Source organism: Hemitrygon akajei, chromosome 12 (assembly GCF_048418815.1).
Source record: "Hemitrygon akajei chromosome 12, sHemAka1.3, whole genome shotgun sequence".
Classification (NCBI taxonomy): Eukaryota; Metazoa; Chordata; class Chondrichthyes; order Myliobatiformes; family Dasyatidae; genus Hemitrygon; species Hemitrygon akajei.
This window is the reverse complement of record NC_133135.1, coordinates 56,971,344-56,991,496: the sequence shown is the minus strand read 5'-3', so window position 1 is coordinate 56,991,496 and position 20,153 is coordinate 56,971,344. Positions and strand designations below refer to the sequence as shown.

General features: G+C 41.2%; 2 protein-coding genes across 4 annotated transcripts in view; one reads left to right on the top strand and one right to left on the bottom strand.

Moving 5' to 3' along the window:
- dynlt5 (dynein light chain Tctex-type family member 5) overlaps positions 1-4,001 on the top strand; it is a 33,904-nt gene extending 29,903 nt beyond the window's left edge. The window contains exon 5 of one of the 3 annotated variants that reach the window (XM_073062405.1): positions 3,483-4,001. In XM_073062405.1, coding sequence (XP_072918506.1) covers positions 3,483-3,686 — 204 coding nt within the window. In that variant the 3' untranslated portion in view covers positions 3,687-4,001. The remainder of the gene's footprint in view (positions 1-3,482) is intronic. The other 2 variants (XM_073062407.1, XM_073062406.1) reach the window with 2 other exon arrangements.
- A 10,221-nt stretch (positions 4,002-14,222) lies between these two features.
- insl5a (insulin-like 5a) lies at positions 14,223-15,367 on the bottom strand. Its single transcript, XM_073062404.1, has 2 exons — positions 15,136-15,367; positions 14,223-14,676 (listed from the first exon to the last, which is right to left on the bottom strand). Exons 1-2 carry the CDS (start codon positions 15,308-15,310, stop codon positions 14,450-14,452), a joined length of 402 nt encoding a protein of 133 aa, XP_072918505.1. The 5' UTR covers positions 15,311-15,367; the 3' UTR covers positions 14,223-14,449.
- Between the last annotated feature and the right edge of the window lie 4,786 nt (positions 15,368-20,153).

Sequence of the window (20,153 nt, the reverse complement as noted above, 5' to 3'; positions counted from 1 at the left end):
CTTCTCACCGTAATGTTTGCTGCCCTTATTAATCAAGAACTTATCAAATTCTGCTTTAAATATACCCAATGCCTTGACCTCCATAGCTATCTATAGCAATGATTTTCACAGATTCACCATCCATGGCTAAAGAAATTTCTCCTCATCTCTATTCTAAAGGGACATCCTTTTACTGAGGCTGTGTCCTCTGGTCCTAGACTCTCCCACTAATGGAAATCTTTTCAGTTCCACTCAATCTAGGCCTTTCAGTATTCAGTAGGTTTCAAGAGATCCTCTCTCATTTTTCTATCTTCAGTGAGTACTGGTCCAGAGCCATCAAATGTTCCTCGTATGTTAACTCTTTCATTCCCATGATAATTTTTGTAAACCTCCTCTAGACTCTCTCCAATGCCAGCATATCCTTTCTTAGATATGGGACTGAAAACTCACAATATTCCAAATGCGATATGATCAATGCCTTAAAAAGTATCAGCATTACATCAGGCAACACACACAAAATGCTGGAGGAACTCAGCAGACACTACATTCTTGCTTTTATAGTCTGGTCTTCTCGGAAGGAATGCTAACATTGCATTTGCCTTCCTTTCCACTGACTCAGCCTGCAAGTTAACCTTTAGAGAATCCTACGGTAGGATTCCCAAGACCCTTTGCACCTTCGATTTCTGAATTTGCTCCCTGTTTAGAAAGTAGTCTATGCCTTTATTCTGTCTGCCAGTGTGCATGACTGTACACTTCCCTACACTTTATTTCATCTGCCACTGCTTTGCATTGGTGATCAGAGAAACATTGGTATGTGGGTACAAGGTACCCTGAATATAGCTACACAGCTAGATAAGGTGCTTAAGAAGGCATACAAGATGCTAGCCTTCATTCAGCAGGTGTAAAATGTAAGAGTGGTGAGGTTCTGGGACAAATTTATAGAACATTAATTAGGCTACAGTTGTGTACATTTCTGGCTACCATACTGTATAAAAGTATATGATTGCATTTGTGAAGTTGCAAAGGAGATTCATCACCATTACACACTAAAATTGCTGGAAGAGCATAGCAGGACAGATAACACCTATGTAGGAAATGTACTGTCGATGTTTCAGGTTGAAACCCTTCATCAGGGCTAGAAAGGAAAGGTGCAGAAGCCGGAATGAGAAAGTTGGGGGAAGGGAAGGAAATCTTGCCTGTTGTGGCAGACAGAGCAAAGGTGCTGAACAAGGTGGACCCTATTCTATGTCAGGTCTCACCAGTATATCAGAGGGACCACAGGGGTACAGGAGGTAACTCCAAAAAACTTGCAATAAACTGTTGCTTCTTCCTGAAGGCGTCTTTGGGACCCTGAATGTTGGTGATGGAGGAGGTGAAGGGACAGGTGTAGCAATTGTCTTGTTTGCAGAGATTACTTCCAGATAGAAGATCGGTGGGGAGGGATGAGTAGACAAGGAGGTCACAGAGAGCAATCCTTGCGGGAAGTAAAGAGTGGGTAGCAGGGAAAGATGTGCTTTGAAGGTGCCAGAAGTTATGAAGAATAATGGACTGGATGTGGAAGCTCATGGGGTGGTAGGTAAAGACAAGGGGAACGCTATCTCTGTTATTTTGGTGGAAAGATGAAGTGAGGGAGGATGTCTGGGAAATGGTAGCAATGCAGATAAGGGCAACGTCATTAGTAGAGGAAGCTGTTGTGTACCATTCAGCTTGGTCATCTAATGTACAGAAACAAACTACAGCAAATTCAGAGTGAATCATATTATAGTACGTTTATTCTCTTACTTGCAAGGGAAGGTCTATCTGCAGACAAGTTATCATCTGGAAATAGCTTAAATTTTATAGCTCATAACAAACCACTTTTATAGATTTTGCAGAGAACAGTAATTAGGTTGCGCCATTCCATTACATTGCTCTGTTATCTTGTTCTGACATTTGTTTTTCAATTTGTCTTTAGAAGCTGTGTCCTGTTTCTGTCTGTTTCTGTCTGTTGTCAAAACATCCTCTCAGCCATAAAACATATCTCCTGTCATAAAACACATACACAGCTGCCTATCGTAAAACACACACAGACATGTAAGCCTCCATCCAAACCAGCAAAGCACCCTGGGATTTCATGGGTTTCATTTTGTCACATTACCTTTTACAACAGTTAGAAATTCATAAAGACTTTAGGATTGGAGATATATTTCCACAAAGGGAAACCCTGTCCTTTGTAGAAGGAGGACACCTAAGATATTCTGGAATCGAAAACCTCATCCTCAGAACGGATGTGGTGGAGATGGAGGAAATGGAAAAAGGAAATAGCATTTTTTCAAGTGACAAGCTGGGGAGAGGTATAGGTCAGATAACTATGAGAGTCGGTAGGTTACTCCAGTAGTTTCTGTATGTTGCTCTGGATTTCCAGTATCTATGTAATCTCTTGTGTTTAAGATTCATCAGGATGTCTATGAAGCATTTCAGTTTTGAGAATAAGCTGGGTTTTCATTGCAATCATATACTTTTATACAGTATGGTAGCCAGAAATGTACACAACTATAGCCTAATTAATGTTCTATAAATTTGTCCCAGAACCTCACCACTCCTACATTTTACACCTGCTGAATGAAGGCTAGCATCTTGTATGCCTTCTTAAGCACCTTATCTAGCTGTGTAGCTATATTCAGGGTACCTTGTACCCACATACCAATGTTTTCATTGAATTGAAGGTGGCTGATTGGGGAACCAATAGGTCTATACAAAATTGAGGAGTGTACATAGGATTAATAGTAGGAAACATTTTCCCAATTACAAATGCATTTGAAACCAGAGGGCAAAGGTTCAACAAAAATAGTAAGGGATTGGAGGCAATCCAAGGAATATTTTTTCCTCCCACAGATTGGTTAAATTCTGAAACACACTTCCTGACTGGCTGATGAAAGCAGGTACTCTTGCAAAATACAAAGACTACAGAACAAGTGCTGACAGTAGTGTTTCTATAGTTACTTGATGGTCATCATTGACATTGTATATAGGGAATGAGATACTGCGACCTATCTCAAAAAGATAGATCAGTGGTGCATGTGTTCAGTTCCTCATTTATCTTCATACTCTGGATCTCTTGGTCCGTGTTTCAAGGAAATCTTGCCAAACTAAATCCTGAGATTCTCTGAGATGGCAGGACCTGAATATATGTCTGCTGGATTGTGTGACTATTGCGAGTCAAAATGTAGCTAATCCCATTGAAAGTTAAAACTTCTGGGCATTCTGTTTAATGTCATTGCCAGGAAAAATCTTGAAAAAAAAAATCATGTCTCAGTATTGAAGATTCTTGGCAGGAGGGAGAGCAGAGCATTGTGGCTTTTAATTCCTTGAAATGTGTATGTAAATGTATTTTTTGCTGAATAAGGGCTTTTATATTGTACACTATGGGATTGGATGACTGTTGTTGAGAGGACTGACTAATGTGGAAGAGCCAGGGGTTCAGTGAATATTTAACAAATTACATTTATATTTATGATTTTTAGGTTATAAAGGCTCAAGTAAAGGATCTCATGATTCCACGATACAAGATTATTGTTCTAATCCACATTGGACAGTTGAATGGACAGAGCATGCGGATTGGTAGTCGATTTCTCTGGAACACAAATACAGACACCTTTTCTTCCTTCTCTTTCTGTAACCGATCTCTTTTTGCCGTTGCTAATGTTTATGGAGTGTACTTTGAGTGAAATACATTTGTGCAATATAATAAAAAAAATAAAAAATCATACTAAATATAAAACTTGTATAGTAAGCATGCTGCTTGGCATCAGTAGTGATCAATATTTCAAGGGCCATTTGATGCCTACCTCCCTTTCCTTTATAAATTGGATTCTTGCCCACCTATAAGATGTTATTCACTCTTAGATTTAGTTTTCTTCCCTTCCCTTGCCTTTTCTTAAAAGTAAAGAGGGTAGGAGAATTATATTTGAAGGAAGGATTAATCCAGTTTCCATATAAGCAACTAAAAAGCATTTACTTTAAAACAGCCTTTGATCCTATACTTGATATCTAGAAATAACCCATTTGATGTTAATAAAATGTAAAAGTAAATATCTTGGGAATTTCCAGCGTAGTTCCAATTGCCAGCATAGTGATAGATACTCCCAGGCAAAGAAATTGGTGAGAAATAAAAATCATGGGAGAACTTTCAGAATCAGGTTTATCATTACTCCTGTATGATGTGAAATCTGTTTTATAGCAGCAGGACAATCCAAAGGTATGAAATGACTATAAATTACAAAATAAATAATGCATCAAAAAAGGAGAAGTGAGTTAGTGTTTATGGACCATTCAGAACGCTAAACAACTTATGCTGTCTATACCCTCTGCTAAGTCATTTTGCAGCAGCAGAATAGTGCAAAGGGTAAATAGTGCAAAGCAAGAAAGAGTAACAAGATGGTGTTCATGGACCATTTGGAAATCTGATGGCAGAGGGGATGAAACTGTTACTAAATTGTTGAGTGTGCTTTCAGGCTCCTGTACCTCTTCTCCAATGGTAGTAATGAAAAGATGATATGTTCTAGATAGTGAGTGTACTTAATGATGGATGATGCCTTCTTGAGGCACCCCCTTTGGAAGCTATCCTTGGTGGTGGAGGGGATTGTGCTCATGATGGAACTGGCTGACTCATAACCCTCCACAACCTCTTGCAATCCTGTGCATTGGAGTCTCCAAACCAAGCAGTGATACAACCAGTCGGAATTCTCTCCACCATACAGTTATAGAATTTTGTAAGAGTCTTTGCTGACATTCCAAATCTTCTCAAACTCCTAATGAAGTAGACCACTAGCATGCCTTCTTCAAGATTTATCATTTGCTGTGCTCAGGATAGATCCTCTGAGATACTGATGCCCAGGAACTTGAAACTGCTCACCCTTTCCACCGCTAATCACTCGACGATGATTCATGTGTCTTCCCCTGACTTCCCCATCCTGAAGTCCACAATCAATTCTTTGATCTTGCTCACATTGAGTGCAAGATTAACACTACTCAACCAGATGACCTGTTTCGCTCCTTACAGCAACTCATTAAAATCTGAGACTTTACCATTAACAGTGGTGTCATTTATGGATGCCATTTAAGTTGTTCTTAGTCACATAGTCATGAGTGTAGAGACAGTAGACTAGTGGGCTATGCATGCACCTTTGGGGTGAACTGGTCTTGATTGTCAGCATGGAAGAGCAATTATCAGTGTTCTGGACTAACTGTGATCTCCCAATGATGTCGAGGACCCAGTGGCAGAGGGAGGTACAGAAGCCCAGGTTTAGATGTTTGGTCAGTAATAATGAGGGGAAATGGTAGTTAACTGATAAACAGCAGCCTGCTGTCAACCAGGCACTTCAAAGCAGAGTGAAGACCCAGTGAGATTGCGTCCACTGTAGATTGGGGTTCAAGATTTACATAAGTACAATTTCAAGTGTGTGTACAGAAACATAGAAAACATACAGCACAATACAGGCCCTTCAGCCCAAAATGCTGAGCTGAACATTTACTTACTTTAGAAATATCCTAGGATTACCCATAGCCCTCAATTCTAAGCTCCATATACCTATCCAGAAGTCTCCTAAGAGACCCTATCATATCCGCCTCCACCACCGTTGCCGGCAGCCCATTCCAGGCATTCACCACTCTCTGCGTAAAAAATAAAAATAAAAATAAATAAATAAATAATTTGCCCCTGATCGCTTCTGTACCTACTTCCAAGAACCTTAAGACTATGCCCTCTCATATTAGCCATTTCAGCCCTGGGAAAAAGCCTCTGACTATCTGCACAATCAATGCCTGTCATCATCTTATACACCTCTATCAGGTCACCTCTCATCCTCCGCTGCTCCAAGGAGAAAAGGCCGAGTTCACTCAACCTATTCTCATAAGGCATGCTCCCCAATACAGGCAACATCCTTGTAAATCTCCTCTGCACTCTTTCTATAGTTTCCACATTCTTCCTCAGTGAGGAGACCAGAACTGAGCACAGTACTCCAAGTGGGGTCTGACCAGGGTCCTATATTGCTGTAACATTACCTCTCAGCTCTTGAACTCAATCCCACAGTTGGTGAAGGCCAATGCACCGTATGCCTTCTTAACTGCACAATCAACTTGCACAGCAGCTTTGAGTATCCTATGGACTCAAACCCAAAGATCCCTCTGATCCTCCAACACTGATAACAGTCTTACTGTTAATACTATATATTGCCATCATATTTAACCTACCAAAATTAACCACCTCACACTTAACACACACAAAATGCTGGTGAAATGCAGCAGGCCAGGCAACATCTATCGGAAGAAGTACAGTCAACGTTTCGGGCCGAGACCCTTCGTCAGGACGGTCCTGACGAAGAGTCTTGGCTGAAATGTTGCCTGTACTTCTTATTATAGATGCTGCCTGGCCTGCTGCGTTCCACCAGCATTTTGTGTGTGTTGCTTGAATTTCCAGCATTTGCAGATTTCCTCAGGTTTGCATCTCACACTTATCTCGGTTGAACTCCATCTGCCACTTCTCAGCCCAGTTTTGCATCCTATCGCTGTCCTGCTGTAACTTCCACACTATCCACAACTCCCCCAACCTTTGTGTCATCAGCAAATTTACTAACCCATCCCTCCACTTCCTCATCCAGGTCATTTATAAAAATCACAAAGAGCAGGGGTCCCAGAACAGATCATCGAGGCACACTACTGGTAACCGACCTCCATGCAGAATATGACCCATCTACAACCACCCTTTGCCTTCTGTGAGCAAACCAATTCTGGATCCACAAAGCAAGCTTCCCTTGGATCCCATGCCTCCTTATTTTCTCAATAAGCCTTGCATGGGGTACCTTATCAAATGCCTTCCTGAAATCCATATACACTACATCTACTGTGCTACCTTCATCAATCTGTTTAGTCACATCCTCAAAAAATTTGGTCAGGCTCATAAGGCATGACCTGCCTTTGACAAGGCTTGCTGACTATTCCTAATCATATTATGCTTCTCCAAATGTTTATAAATTCTGCCTCTCAGGATCTTTTCCATTAACTTACCAAACACTGAAGTAAGACTCACTGGTCTATAATTTCCTGGGCTATCTCTACTCCCTTTTTTGAATAAGGGAACAACATCTGCAACCCTCCAATCCTCCAGAACCTCTCCCATCCCCATTGATGATGCAAAGATCATCACCAGAGGCTCAAAAATCTCTTCCCTTGCCTCCTACAGTAGGCTAGCATACATCTCATCCAGTCCCAGAGACCTATCTAACTTGATGTTTTCCAAAAGCTCCAGCACATCATCTTTCTTAATGTCTATATGCTCAAGCTTTTCAATCCGCTGTAAGTTATCTCCACGATCACCAAGATCCTTTTCCATAGTGAATACTGAAGCAAAGTATTCATTAAGTATCTCTGCATCCTCTCCGGTTTCATACACACTTTTCCACTGTCACACTTGATTGATCCTATTCTTCCACGTCTTGTCCTCTTGCTCTTCACATACTTGTAGAATGCCTTGGGGTTTTCCTTAATCCTGTTTGCCAAGGCCTTCTCATGTCTCCTTCTGGCTCTCGTAATTTCATTCTTAAGCTCCTTCCTGCTAGCCTTATAATATGCTAGATCTCATCAATACCTAGTTTTTTTTTAACCTTTCGTAGGCTTTTCTTTTCTTCTTGACTAGATTTACAACAGCCTTTGTACTCCAAGATTCCTGTGCCCAACCTTCCTTTTCCTGTCTCATTGGAACATACCTATGCAGAGCACCACGCAGATATCTCTTGAAAATTTGCCACATTTCTGCCGTACATTTCCCTGAGAACATCTGTTCCCAGTTTATGCTTCCAAGTTCCTGCTTGATAGCTTCATATTTCCCCTCACTCCAATTAAATGCTTTTCTAACTTGTCTGTTCCTCTCCCTCTCCAATGTTATGGTAAAGGAGATAGAATTGTGATCACTATCTCCAAAATGCTCTCCCACTGAGAGAACTGACACCTGACCCGGTTCATTTTCCGATACCAGATCAAGTACAACCTCTCCTCTTGTAGGCTTATCTACATATTGTGTAAGGAAACCTTCCTGGACACACCTAACAAACTCCACCCCATTTAAACCCCTTGCTCTAGGGAGATGCCAATCAATATTTGGGAAATTAAAATCTCTCACCACGACAACCCTGTTATTATTACACCTTTCCAGAATCTGTCTCCCCATCTGCTCCTCAAAGTCCCTGTTACTATTGGGTGGTCTATAAAAAACACCACCCAGTAGAGTTATTGATCCCTTCCTGTTTCTAACTTTCACCCACAGAGACTCAGTAGACAATCCCTCCATGACTTCCTCCTTTTCTGCAGCTGTCACACTAACTCTGAATGCCACGCAGTGACACTAACTCACCAGTGACACTAACTCAGCAGTGCCACGCCCCCACCTCTTCTGCCTCCCTCCCTGTCCTTTCACTCTAATTAACCATTCCTACCCCTGAGCCATCCAAGTCTCTGTAATGGCCACAACATCATTGCTCCAAGTACTGATCCATGCTCTATAAGTTCATCCGCTTTGTTTATTATGCTTCTTGCATCTCAAACCTTTGGTCTGAGTGCATCACTTCTCTAACAGCTGCCTATCCTCCCTCTTGCATTGTCTCCAAGGTTTCTCGATTTGTGAGGCAACAGAATAGGTATTATTCTACTAAACCATCATGGCAAACCGTGCAGTTGCTTTACGATGCAGGAAAAGAGAAGATTCGAATAGGAATGTACTGAAGCCAGTTCAAAGACAGAAAATCATTCAAAAACCCTTTTGTCTTCATTTTCTTCACCCCTCCCCACCTTGTGTGATCTCTTCAGTAAGGGAGCACAAATTGCACAGGCATGGACCTCACTCCATTATCATGCTCAGGTTGGCCAAGTTGTTCTATTGTGGTGAGATTACTTGCTGTACTCATTAGTTTGCTTATCTGACTTTCCCAGTTCATTTCCTCATCTTCCCCCCACCCCAGAGGTCTCTGGATAGAAATTGTGAAGCCTGACTCTATTTCCTTGAGTGAAATAGACAATAGACAATAGACAATAGGTGCAGAAGTAGACCATTCGGCCCTTCGAGCCTGCACCGCCATTTTGAGATCATGGCTGATCATCTACTATCAATACCCAGTTCCTGCCTTGTCCCCATATCCCTTGATTCCCCTATCCATAAGATACCTATCTAGCTCCTTCTTGAAAGCATCCAGAGAATTGGTCTCCACTACCTTCCGAGGCAGTGCATTCCAGACCCCCACATCTCTCTGGGAGAAGAAGTTTTTCCTTAACTCTGTCCTAAATGACCTACCCCTTATTCTCAAACCATGCCCTCTGGTACTGGACTCTCCCAGCATCTGGAACATATTTCCTGCCTCTATCTTGTCCAATCCCTTAATAATCTTTTATGTTTCAATCAGATCCCCTCTCAATCTCCTTAATTCCAGCGTGTACAAGCCCAGTCTCTCTAACCTCTCTGCGTAAGACAGTCCAGACATCCCAGGAATTAACCTCGTGAATCTACGCTGCACTTCCTCTACAGCCAGGATGTCCTTCCTTAACCCTGGAGACCAAAACTGTACACAGTACTCCAGGTGTGGTCTCACCAGGGCTCTGTACAAATGCAAGAGGATTTCCTTGCTCTTGTACTCAATTCCCTTTGTAATAAAGGCCAACATTCCATTAGCCTTCTTCACTGCCTGCTGCACTTGCTCATTCACCTTCAGTGACTGATGAACAAGGACTCCTAGATCTCTTTGTATTTCTCCCTTACCTAACTCTACACCATTCAGATAATAATCTGCCTTCCTGTTCTTACTCCCAAAGTGGATAACCTCACACTTATTCACATTAAACGTCATCTGCCAAGTATCTGCCCACTCACCCAGCCTATCCAAGTCACCCTGAATTCTCCTAACATCCTCATCACATGTCACACTGCCACCCGGCTTAGTATCATCAGCAAATTTGCTGATGTTATTCTCAATGCCTTCATCTAAATCGTTGACATAAATTGTAAACGGCTGTGGTCCCAATACCGAGCCCTGTGGCACCCCACTAGTCACCACCTGCCATTCCGAGAAAGACCCATTCACCGCTACCCTTTGCTTTCTATCTGCCAACCAGTTTTCTATCCGCCAACCAGTTTTCTATCCATGTCAATGTCTTCCCCCCAATGCCATGAGCTTTGATTTTACCCACCAATCTCCTATGTGGGACCTTATCAATTGCCTTCTGAAAATTTAGTATTGGCTATGGTCAACTAATATAGGATGGGATCAGTGTTGTATACCACATATTATTAAGAAAATATAACAATATGCTTTCCTACAGTTACATGAAGAAAGACTTTTAAATGGTAGAAAAAGATTTGAACCACATCTTCATTTCTTTATTGCAATAACCCTAAAATTTGTTAACTATGAATACAACATGCAGAAAATGTATACGTAGTTAACTTAAATCATGTCTAAATATTGAAATCTGTATTTTTAAATAAATTTTTTGAAAATATTTTTCTATTTTATATAAATATGTGTATCCAACACTGAATATCTTAAAATACTTAATACATTGAAGTGAAACACTTATATACATGAACTAGTTATATACATTTAAGACAACAAAATATTGTTTTCACTATTTTTTTTAATTTCCAGCTATGTTTTGAACCCAGTTTATAGTACAAAAAAATTACAGGGAATAATTAAAGTGAAAATGATAGAATTATCCTGTATTGTCTGTGACTTGCCAAACTATTGAGGGATTGAATTAAAATACAATGTTTTGTTAGTTAGATCTAAATCTCCCCACAATACTGTAGCCCTTTTGTCCTAGATTTTTATACTAGGCTACAGGTTGTCTACTTTCTTGTCACTGAATATGGTGGCTGTTATGAGGAAACTGAAGAAGGATCGATATAGTTTATTTCATAAAAACTAAAAGGATTTGCATGTCACAAGATGTGATACGAAACCTTGCAGACCATGGTTTGATCTGTAGCTGTATTGTGTTCAGTGGTGATAAATGGACAATAGAAGGGATGCAAAAGTCAGTCATGAAACAGGTCATGATTCATCTCCAACTAATAGCAAGGAACTGCCTTCAGAAAATGAGATTATTGTATGATGGTTGAGATTAACAATAGTCCATTTGCTATAATATAAATAGAGTAAATGGTATCTGTCAAAAACGAAGGTTTTGTAAATGGAATTAAAGTCAAAATACTTTTTAAAGGGAAATGATTGATATAATGGAGAAAAATGTAAATATAAGTAGTATGGAATGAACTGTACTTGAAAAATATTGCACAAGACTGACAACAAAACCTTGTTTAGATCTACCGACAATATAGCAGAGAGTAGGCCCTTTGAGCTGTGCCATCTCAGCAGCCCCCAATAACCCCAATTTAACCCTAACCTAATCATGGGACAAATTACAATGACCAATTAATCTATGCAGTACAGTTTGGACTGTGTGAGGAAACCCAACACCTGGGAAAAACTCACATGTTTTCTGTAAGATTCCTTACAGATTCCTTAAGATACTGGGATTGAATTCCAAACTCTGATGATCTAAGCTGTTACAGCGTTGTGCTAACCGTTACGATACTGTGGCATTCACCTCTGTGTAAAAATCAAATTGTAATAAACCGAGCTTATGGGAAATCCTAGATATGTAATTAGATTGTAGATGGAAAAACTGAAAATTATGGTCCAAGTAGGAGAATTTCTTAGAAGACATTTTGAACCATTTACTTAATCAGCATATTGTATTCCAAGAAGAAAGGAACTAGTTTGCTCCAATACTAGCTTAGGAATCAGTTTGAGAAGCCTGAAAGTAGCAGATCATGTAAAACTGATGACTGTAACTGAAATAGATTCACATACAAGCAGATACTTAAATAAAGAATACAAGATGGTGCCAATGGACTACAGAATCTTTTGTTCCAGTGGCATTTGAAAGATAACCTCAACTAAGTTATCTTTAATCAGAAAAAATATTTAAATAAGGTGTTGTTTAGCAGTATAATGACCAGGGATGAAGCAAATTTGTTGAAAAATCTTATTATATGATGATGTAGCTGATATTTGCTTTCCTACATATGACAAGTCATATAGAAGGGATAAGATGGAGAAATGAAAATCCAGGTATATATTGGTACAAGTAACAGTTCATAAAAGAAAAAAAAAGCATTGTGAGAAAACTACTGCATATGAAAATAAGTGTTTTATAAATGAATAAGATTGGATAGAAATGAAAAGGATGACTGCTTGAGTGAGGAAATGGTGGAATTGGGGGGAAAGCATTAAAAACTAACAATAAAATGTAAATGGAAAACGATATGAATGTTTCATATTTAAATATTTAAACCACAATGGGTCAAAATCTTGTTTTTATTGGATATATTTAATTTGCTTTGCATTATTGAGTCGTAAAAGTTCGGAGTTCGAAGGAACATGCTGTTTAAATTGATCATTAAAACTATGTATATTAATCACACTATTATAATGTTGAATGGCAAATGTTTGTGTGGATTTTGATTGAGACTCCATAGACGCTTTTGCTAGATCTGTTCACTTTCTAAAGTGATTTAGTTCTCAAAGTGGTCTGAATGGAAACGGTTTCAATGAATGTTTGCATGGTAACTAAAGAGAAGTTAAATAAAGCATGCGTATTTTGGTTTAAAGACCTTGCGCATGCATCACTGAAACTTATCACTGTTGAGAAAGACAGATCATACATTGGACAAAATTACATGTGATTTGAGTGCAAGAAGATGATTTTGCTCTACTTATATCGAGTTATGATGAGAATATGCCTGTAACATTGTTAGTTGGAGTGTTGTCACTACATAATCAATGATTATGGTTGAGGTTAGGATTGACTCATTTGAATTAAATATAGAGTTCAGAAAAACAAAAGGCCATACAGCACAGGAACAGGTTTCATCCCAATTCATTCAAGTTGACCAACTAGTCCAATTAATCTGCATTTGGCCTATATTCCTCTACCCTCCCTATCCACTTACCTGTCCAAATGTACTGTGATTGGACCTACGTCTACCATTTCCTCTGGTAGGTCATTTCATACCCAACATCCACCAACTGGGAAACTGCCTTCAGGTCCCTTTCCCATCTTACTTTAAAAACATGCCTTTTAGTTTTAGACTCCTCTAACCTAGGGACAGAGATTCTGATTATCCACCTTATCTTTGCCCATGATTAACTTATAAAGCTCTCTACACTCCCTCCTCAGTGTTGTTCTCTCCAGGGAAAACAGCCCCAGCCCAGCCATTCAATCACTCCAATTGCAGAAAAATCCTTGTGAATCTTTTCCGCATTGTCCCCAGCTGAATGATATCCCTTCTATGCCATGATCACCTCAAAATATGAGTGATCTCAGTAAGCACTTCGTATAGGGCTTGTGGGGCTATAGTTTTCCTGACTCCAGGTGTCTGGAACCAGGTAAATCATCTTACAATAGTTTGAAGGAGCATACATTTTGGAGACCTTAAACCAGACCACAATCCTTTGCCCAAATGGATGATTTGTACCTCTGTCAGTGAGGGGGTTTTGAAGTAATTCAGATTTTTTTAAGAGAACCAAGCATTAGGTTAGTGCATTAGGTAGAAATGAGACTATGAAGTATTATCTTCATCGACAGTTGACAAAAATTTGAAGGACCTAATACTGCTTTCATTTCTCATTCATATCCTCAAACATACTCGAACGATTCAGAAACTATTTATTTGGGCAGTCCATAAAATGATGTTTTGTTAACCATTGCATTATAGGGTGCACGAAGAGTGCGTTAATCAGAGCTTTTACCGTTCCCTTTTCACGTATGAACTCTTTTCTGCATCGTGTTATGAATTATTTTTATAACTTGAACAATTAAGTTCCCATTCCATTTGGGGGGGGGGGGAACGTTCTATCTTATGTATTCTTGCTAAAGGTGCCCGAGATTCATAACGTTTTAGTTGCACGAGACTGTATGAACCTTTGCATCCAGCTTGACGCCTAGTTGAGAGCCAAAGATCACTTGATTACAAATTCCTAACTAGTAGCTTCCAAATAACTCATCCGATGGTGAAATCTTCAAATGTTGCCTACCCCTGATTACGCTATGCAACGCCCTAATATCAAATATGCTTTAGCCAGCCCGGCGCTGCTACGGGTGACTTTCTGGTGAGTATGTGCGATTTTTGATTAGTTTCAATTATGCAATGAAACTTTCAAATTTCAGCTCAATTTTATTAAGTTATGTCAACATTTAACAGAGAGCGCATTCTTGCACCCTAAAATAAGTTTCTTTTCCAATCGATAACAGACGCCGTACACCGAATTTGCGTTGAACAACAATTATACAGTACTGTAATTTGCATTTAAACACAAACAACGCTCCGATGGCCCCCGACCAGAGGTACCGTGGCAGCGGTCGGATGCCGCTCCCCGTTGCTTCAGCAGAGAAAGCTCATTTGCTTTTTGGTACAGCCCCTCCGACAACAAAGATCGGCATGAGTGTGATTGAATAGGCGCTTGTCCCGGGATGGGTTCCGGTAAACCGCCAACATTTCTTCCAAAAGGTCCGGCCTGTAGCTCGAATCCTCTCCGCTGGATGATCCCAAACCTTGGGCGAGGAGCCGTTTTGAAGGATGGAATCCCACGAACGGCGATTTCTGATCCTCTGTTGGTGACCCAAGACAAAATAAAACATATGACATTCGCTCGCCAAAATATCTCTGCAGAAATTTTTATTCGTAATTACAGTTTAATCTGACCACCCAATTCAAACCGACGCCAAAGACTAATAAGAAATTATATTTTAGTAATAACGTGCAATTTTAATACATTAGATATTTACGAAGTACATACAGTACGATGATGTATTATCCTGCAGATCAAAGAGTGGTGATTAAATTACCACTCTTAATTTCTGTTATATTCAAAAACAAATGGAAGAGACCTTATTGTTAATATTCGGAAAGAAAACAAAGTTGGCCCATTACAATATCAAGTGCAAAAGTTAGGTTCAAGTGTGGCGAATGAATCAGACATTCTCTGGCGCAAACTATTAAAGCGCCTTTTCGGGAAAACTTTTTGAAACAGTTGGAACTAGGAGAGTTTTCGGCGAACGCCAGCTCACCCATCATCTCGTTGGGTTGGGTCTCTCTCCGCCAGCGCGACGCGCCGCACGTGTAGATCACTGCCCGCATCAGGTCGCGGCCGCACAGCCTAAACAGCAGCGGCTTTTCCGCGCTGACCCGGGAGGCGGCGAGCAGCGCCAGCAAGGACGGCAGCAGCAGCAGCGTGGACCGCATGCTCGTTCGTTCTAAGCAGCAGCAGTCAGGTAACAAGCGGCCAGTGGGAGGAAAGTCGCCTCCTGAACTCAGGTGGCTGCTCTTTTATAGCGAGATGCTGAGACTCGTCCCTCTCAGCCCGCCTCCCCACCCCTCCCCTCCCCTCTAGTGAAGGTATTGATGAAGGCACTCACCTCACTCGCTCTAAGTGCAGCGCCCGGACAGTGACAGAGGGCATTACTGAAAGAAACAAGTTTGAGAACGAATTGGAGACCTGAAGGCATTGAAAACTTTACAGGACTAGGTGGGGCGAATATAAACACACATTTTAACGTCCATAGTAATCTGTTATCGTAAAGTATGTGGAAAAATGTAAGGTAATATGGAAAAAGAAAATAGTTTGCAATACCTCCTTTCGACTTGCACAGTTCTCTCGGAAGATGGCAGCGAAACGTGAGTCCGAAGTTAGTTAGGGCTGCCCCTTCCTCGAGGCTCCCAGAAACGGCGCAGCAACAACCCGCGAGTCACGTCTCGGTTCTGCGGTTCTCTGCATGCAGTTATCCTTTGCTACACGGGAGAAGCAATGCACCTCTTACTGTGCAGGGACTCAGTCTGCTGGAGAAGGACTGAGACAACGTGGACTATCCTCTAAACGGGGAGAAAATTCAGAGATCAGAGGCGCAAAGGGACTTGGGGGTCCCCGTGCAGGGTTCCCTAAAGGTTAACTTGCGGTTTGAGTCGGTGGTGAGGAAGGTAAATGCAATGATAGCATTCATTTCAAGAGGGCTGGAATATAAAATCCAAGGATGTGCTGCTGAGGCTTTATAAATCATTGGTCAGACTCCATTTAGAGTATGAGCAGTTTTGTGTCCCGTATCTGAGAAAGAATGTCCTGGCAAAGGGTTAAGATGAGGTTCATGAGAATGATCCCGAAATTGACAGGGAGCGTTCTGAGTCTGTACTCGCTGCAGTTTGAGAAGGAATTATGGGGTACTCATTGAAATGTATCCAATGTTGAAAAGCCTAGATAGAGTGGATGTGAAGAGGATGTTCCAATTAGTGAGGGAGTCTTGGACAAGTGGACAAAGCCTCAGAATAGAAACATAAAAAACCCTTAACACAATACAGGCCCTTCGGCCCACAATGCTGTGCCGAACATGTACTTACTTTAGAAATTACCAAGGGTGAGGCATAGCCCTCTATTTTTCTAAGCTCCATGTACCTATCCAGGAGTCTGTTAAAAGACCCTATCATATCAGCCTCCACCACCGTCACCGGCAGCCCATTACATGCACTTAACACTCGCTACATCTCCTCTTTACCTGCTTCCAAGCAGCTTAAAACTGTGTCCTCTTGTGTTAGCCATTTCAGCCCTGGGAAAAAGCCTCCGACTATCTACATGATCAATGCCTCTCATCATCTTATACACCTCTATCACGTCACCTCTCATCCTCCGCCGCTCCAAGAAGAAAAGGCCAAGTTCACTCATCCTATTCTCGTAAGGCATGCACCCCAATCCACTGTAACCTCTGAGAGCATGCCGCCACATTATCTACAACACCCCCAACCTTCATGTCATCAGCAAACTTACTAACCCATCCCTCCATTTCCTCATCCAGGTCATTTATAAAAACACAAAGAGAAGGGGTTCCAGAACAGATCACTGAGGCACACCACTGGTCACCGACCTCCATGCAGAATATGACCTGTCTATAACCACCCTTTGCTTTCTGTGAACAAGCCAATTCTGGATCCACAAAGCAAGGTCCCCTTGGATCCCATGCCTCCCTACTTTCTCAATAAGCCTTGCATGGGGTACCTTATCAAGTGGTTGCTGAAATCCATATACACTATATCTATTGCTCTACCTTCATCAATCTGTTTAGTCACATCCTCAAAAAATTCAATCAGGCTCATTAGGCACGACCTGCCTTTGACAAAGCCATGCTGACTATTCCTAATCATATTATGCCTCTCCAATAGTTCATAAATCCTGCCTCTCGGGATCTTCTCCATCAACTTACCACCGCTGGTCAATAATTTCCTGGGCTATCTCTACTCCCTTTCTTGGATAAGGGAACAACATCTGCAACCCTCCAATCCTCCGGAACCTCTCCTGTCCCCATTAATGATGCAAAGATCATCACCAGATGCTCAAGCAATCTCCTCCCTCACTTCCCACAGTAGCCTGGGGTACATCCAGTCCAGTCCCAGTGACTTATCCAACTTGATGCTTTCCAGTACATCCTCTTTCTTAATGTCTATATGTTCAAGCTTTTCACTCCACTGTAAGTCATCCCTACAATTGCCAAGATCCTGGCCCCAGTGAATACTGAAGCAAAGTATTCAATAAGTATCTCCTCTGGTTCCATACACACTGTTCCACTGTCACACTTGATTGGCCCTATTCTCTCACATCTTATCCTCTTTTCCTTCAGATACTTGTAGAATGCCTTGGGGTTTTCCTTAATCCTGCTTGCCAAGGTCTTCTCATGGCCCCTTCTGGCTCTCCTAATTTCATTCTTAAAACTCCTTCCTGCTCGCCTTATAATCTTCTAGATCTCTATCATTACCTGTTTTTTAAAAATCTTTTGTAAGCTTTTCTGTTCTTCTTGACTAGATTTTCAACAGCCTTGTAAACCACTGTTCCTGTCCCCTACCATCCTTCCCCGTCTCATTGGAATGTACCTATGCACAATGCCATGCAAATAACCCCTGAACATTTGCCACATTTCTGCCATACATTTCCCTGAGAACATCTGTTCCCAATTTATGCTTCCAAGTTCCTTCCTGATAATTTCATATTTCCCCTTACTCCAATTAAACGCTTTCCTAACTTGTCTGTTCCTATCCTTCTCCAATGGCGTGGTAAAGGAGATAGAATTGTGACGCTATCTCCAAAATGCTGTCCCACTAAGAGACCTGACACCTAACCGGGTTCATTTACCAATGCCAGATCAAGTACAGCTTCTCCTCTTGAAGGCATATCGACATATTGGTCAGGAAACCTTCCTGAACACACCTAACACAGTCCATCCTATCTAAACCCGTTGCTCTCAGGAGATGCCAATCAATATTGGGGAAATTAAAATCTCCTATCATGACTATCCTGTTATAATAGCACCGTTCCAGAACCTGTCTCCCTATCTGCTCCTTGATGTCCCTGTTACTATTGTGTGGGCTATAAAAAAACACCCAGTAGAGATATTGACCCCTTCCTGTTTCTAACTTCCACCCACAGAGACTCAGTAAACAGTTCTTCCAGTAAAAGGACTGCCCTTCAGAACAGATGAGCAAATAGGGTGGTGAATCTTTGGAATTCACTGCCACAATAGGCTATGAGGTCAAGTCATTGTGTATATTTAAAGCAGAGATTGATTAGGATCTTGATTAGGAAGGGTGTCAAAGGTTGTGGGGAGAAAGCAGGACAATGGGTTGAGAAGGATGATTAACTATAATGGAATGCTAGAGCAGACTCGATCGGCCGAATGGCCTAATTCTGCTCCTGTGTCTTGGGGTCTAAGTTGCCATGTGAAAGGTGGGAAGGATAAGGCCAATGCAGGAGAGAAGAGTATCAGAGACCTGGAGGTCTATAATAAACTAAGGGAGCGCAAAGTTACTGCATTTCAGATGATAAAACCAGAAGTGGATACCGAGGTAGGATCTCTGACTTAAAGGAATTGTAAGAAGATTGGGGGAGAGGAATGGAGTGCAGGAAACAACCTTAAAAAAAGGCTAAATTGACAATTGGGAGGATTACGAAAGGGGAAATAGTTCAGAGAACAAGGAATCAAATATTTTAAGAGAGCTGTGATTGTAAGTCAAAGTCAAGGTTAAGTTTATTGTCAGATGCACAACATACAATTAAAAACGTAGCAGCATCACAGGCTCAACATTGGAGACACGTTCACAAGAAAAACATAAATTACACAAAATGACACAAGAACGAACCCAATTAGAACTAGATAAAGTCATGGTGCAACATGGTAGCCCCATGGTTAGTGCGACACAATTACAGCTCGGGGCATTGGAGTTCTACGTTATCTGTAAGGAGTCAGTATATCCTCCCCGTGGAATGTGTGGATTTTCTCAGAGTGCTCTGGTTTCCTCCCACAATCCAAAGACATGCCAGTTAGTAGGTTAATTGGCCATTGTTAGTTGTTCCATGATTAAGCTAGGGTTCGTCAGGGGTTTTTATGCAGTGCAGCTCGAAGAGCCGAAAGGGCCCATTACGTGCTGCATCTTGATTTTAAAATTAATTAGTTAATTAACATCATGGACAATTCTAACATCATCTGTCATTGAAAACGATGGAAAACAACAAATATTCTCATTTTAACCTGCTACAGCTGAGAACCATAACTTCATCTATGATGTGTACAGTCATTGATGAAGTTCTAATGCAATTAAACAATCTGCCGTTGCTTAAAACCGATGAAAATGGACCAGGGTGCGGCCAGCACACTGCCCCTTTAAGAAGCTGCCAGCGAAAGGGAGTCAACGTGCTGGTCTGAAGGTGTGTTTAAAAAAGCAAAGTTTTCTATTCCCATTACCAACTGTCTTGCTGGCAAACGTGCAGTCTCTAGTAAATAAAATTGACAATCTCAAAGCTAGGGTGCTGTATCAGAGGAATGCGTGCACTCTTTGTTTTACTGAATTATGGTTAACCCCTTCCATGCCAGAAGCAGCAATTCGAATACAGGGTTCACAATACATTGTCAAGACAGGTCGGTTGAGTCTGTCATAAGCAGAGGTGGAGGTATATGCCTCATGATCAATTCCTCGTGGTGTACTAATATGTCAGTAACATCCCAATATTGCTCACCAGACCTGGAATACTTTGCAATTAAGTGCCGGCCATTTT

Excerpts from the sequence above, each read along its gene's own strand:
- insl5a (XM_073062404.1), bottom strand. The coding sequence starts at position 15,310 with ATGCGGTCCACGCTGCTGCTGCTGCCGTCCTTGCTGGCGCTGCTCGCC. Across the intron at positions 14,677-15,135 it reads CCAACCCAACGAGATGATGG|AGGATCAGAAATCGCCGTTC; the intron begins GTGAGCTGGCGT and ends GGTCACCAACAG.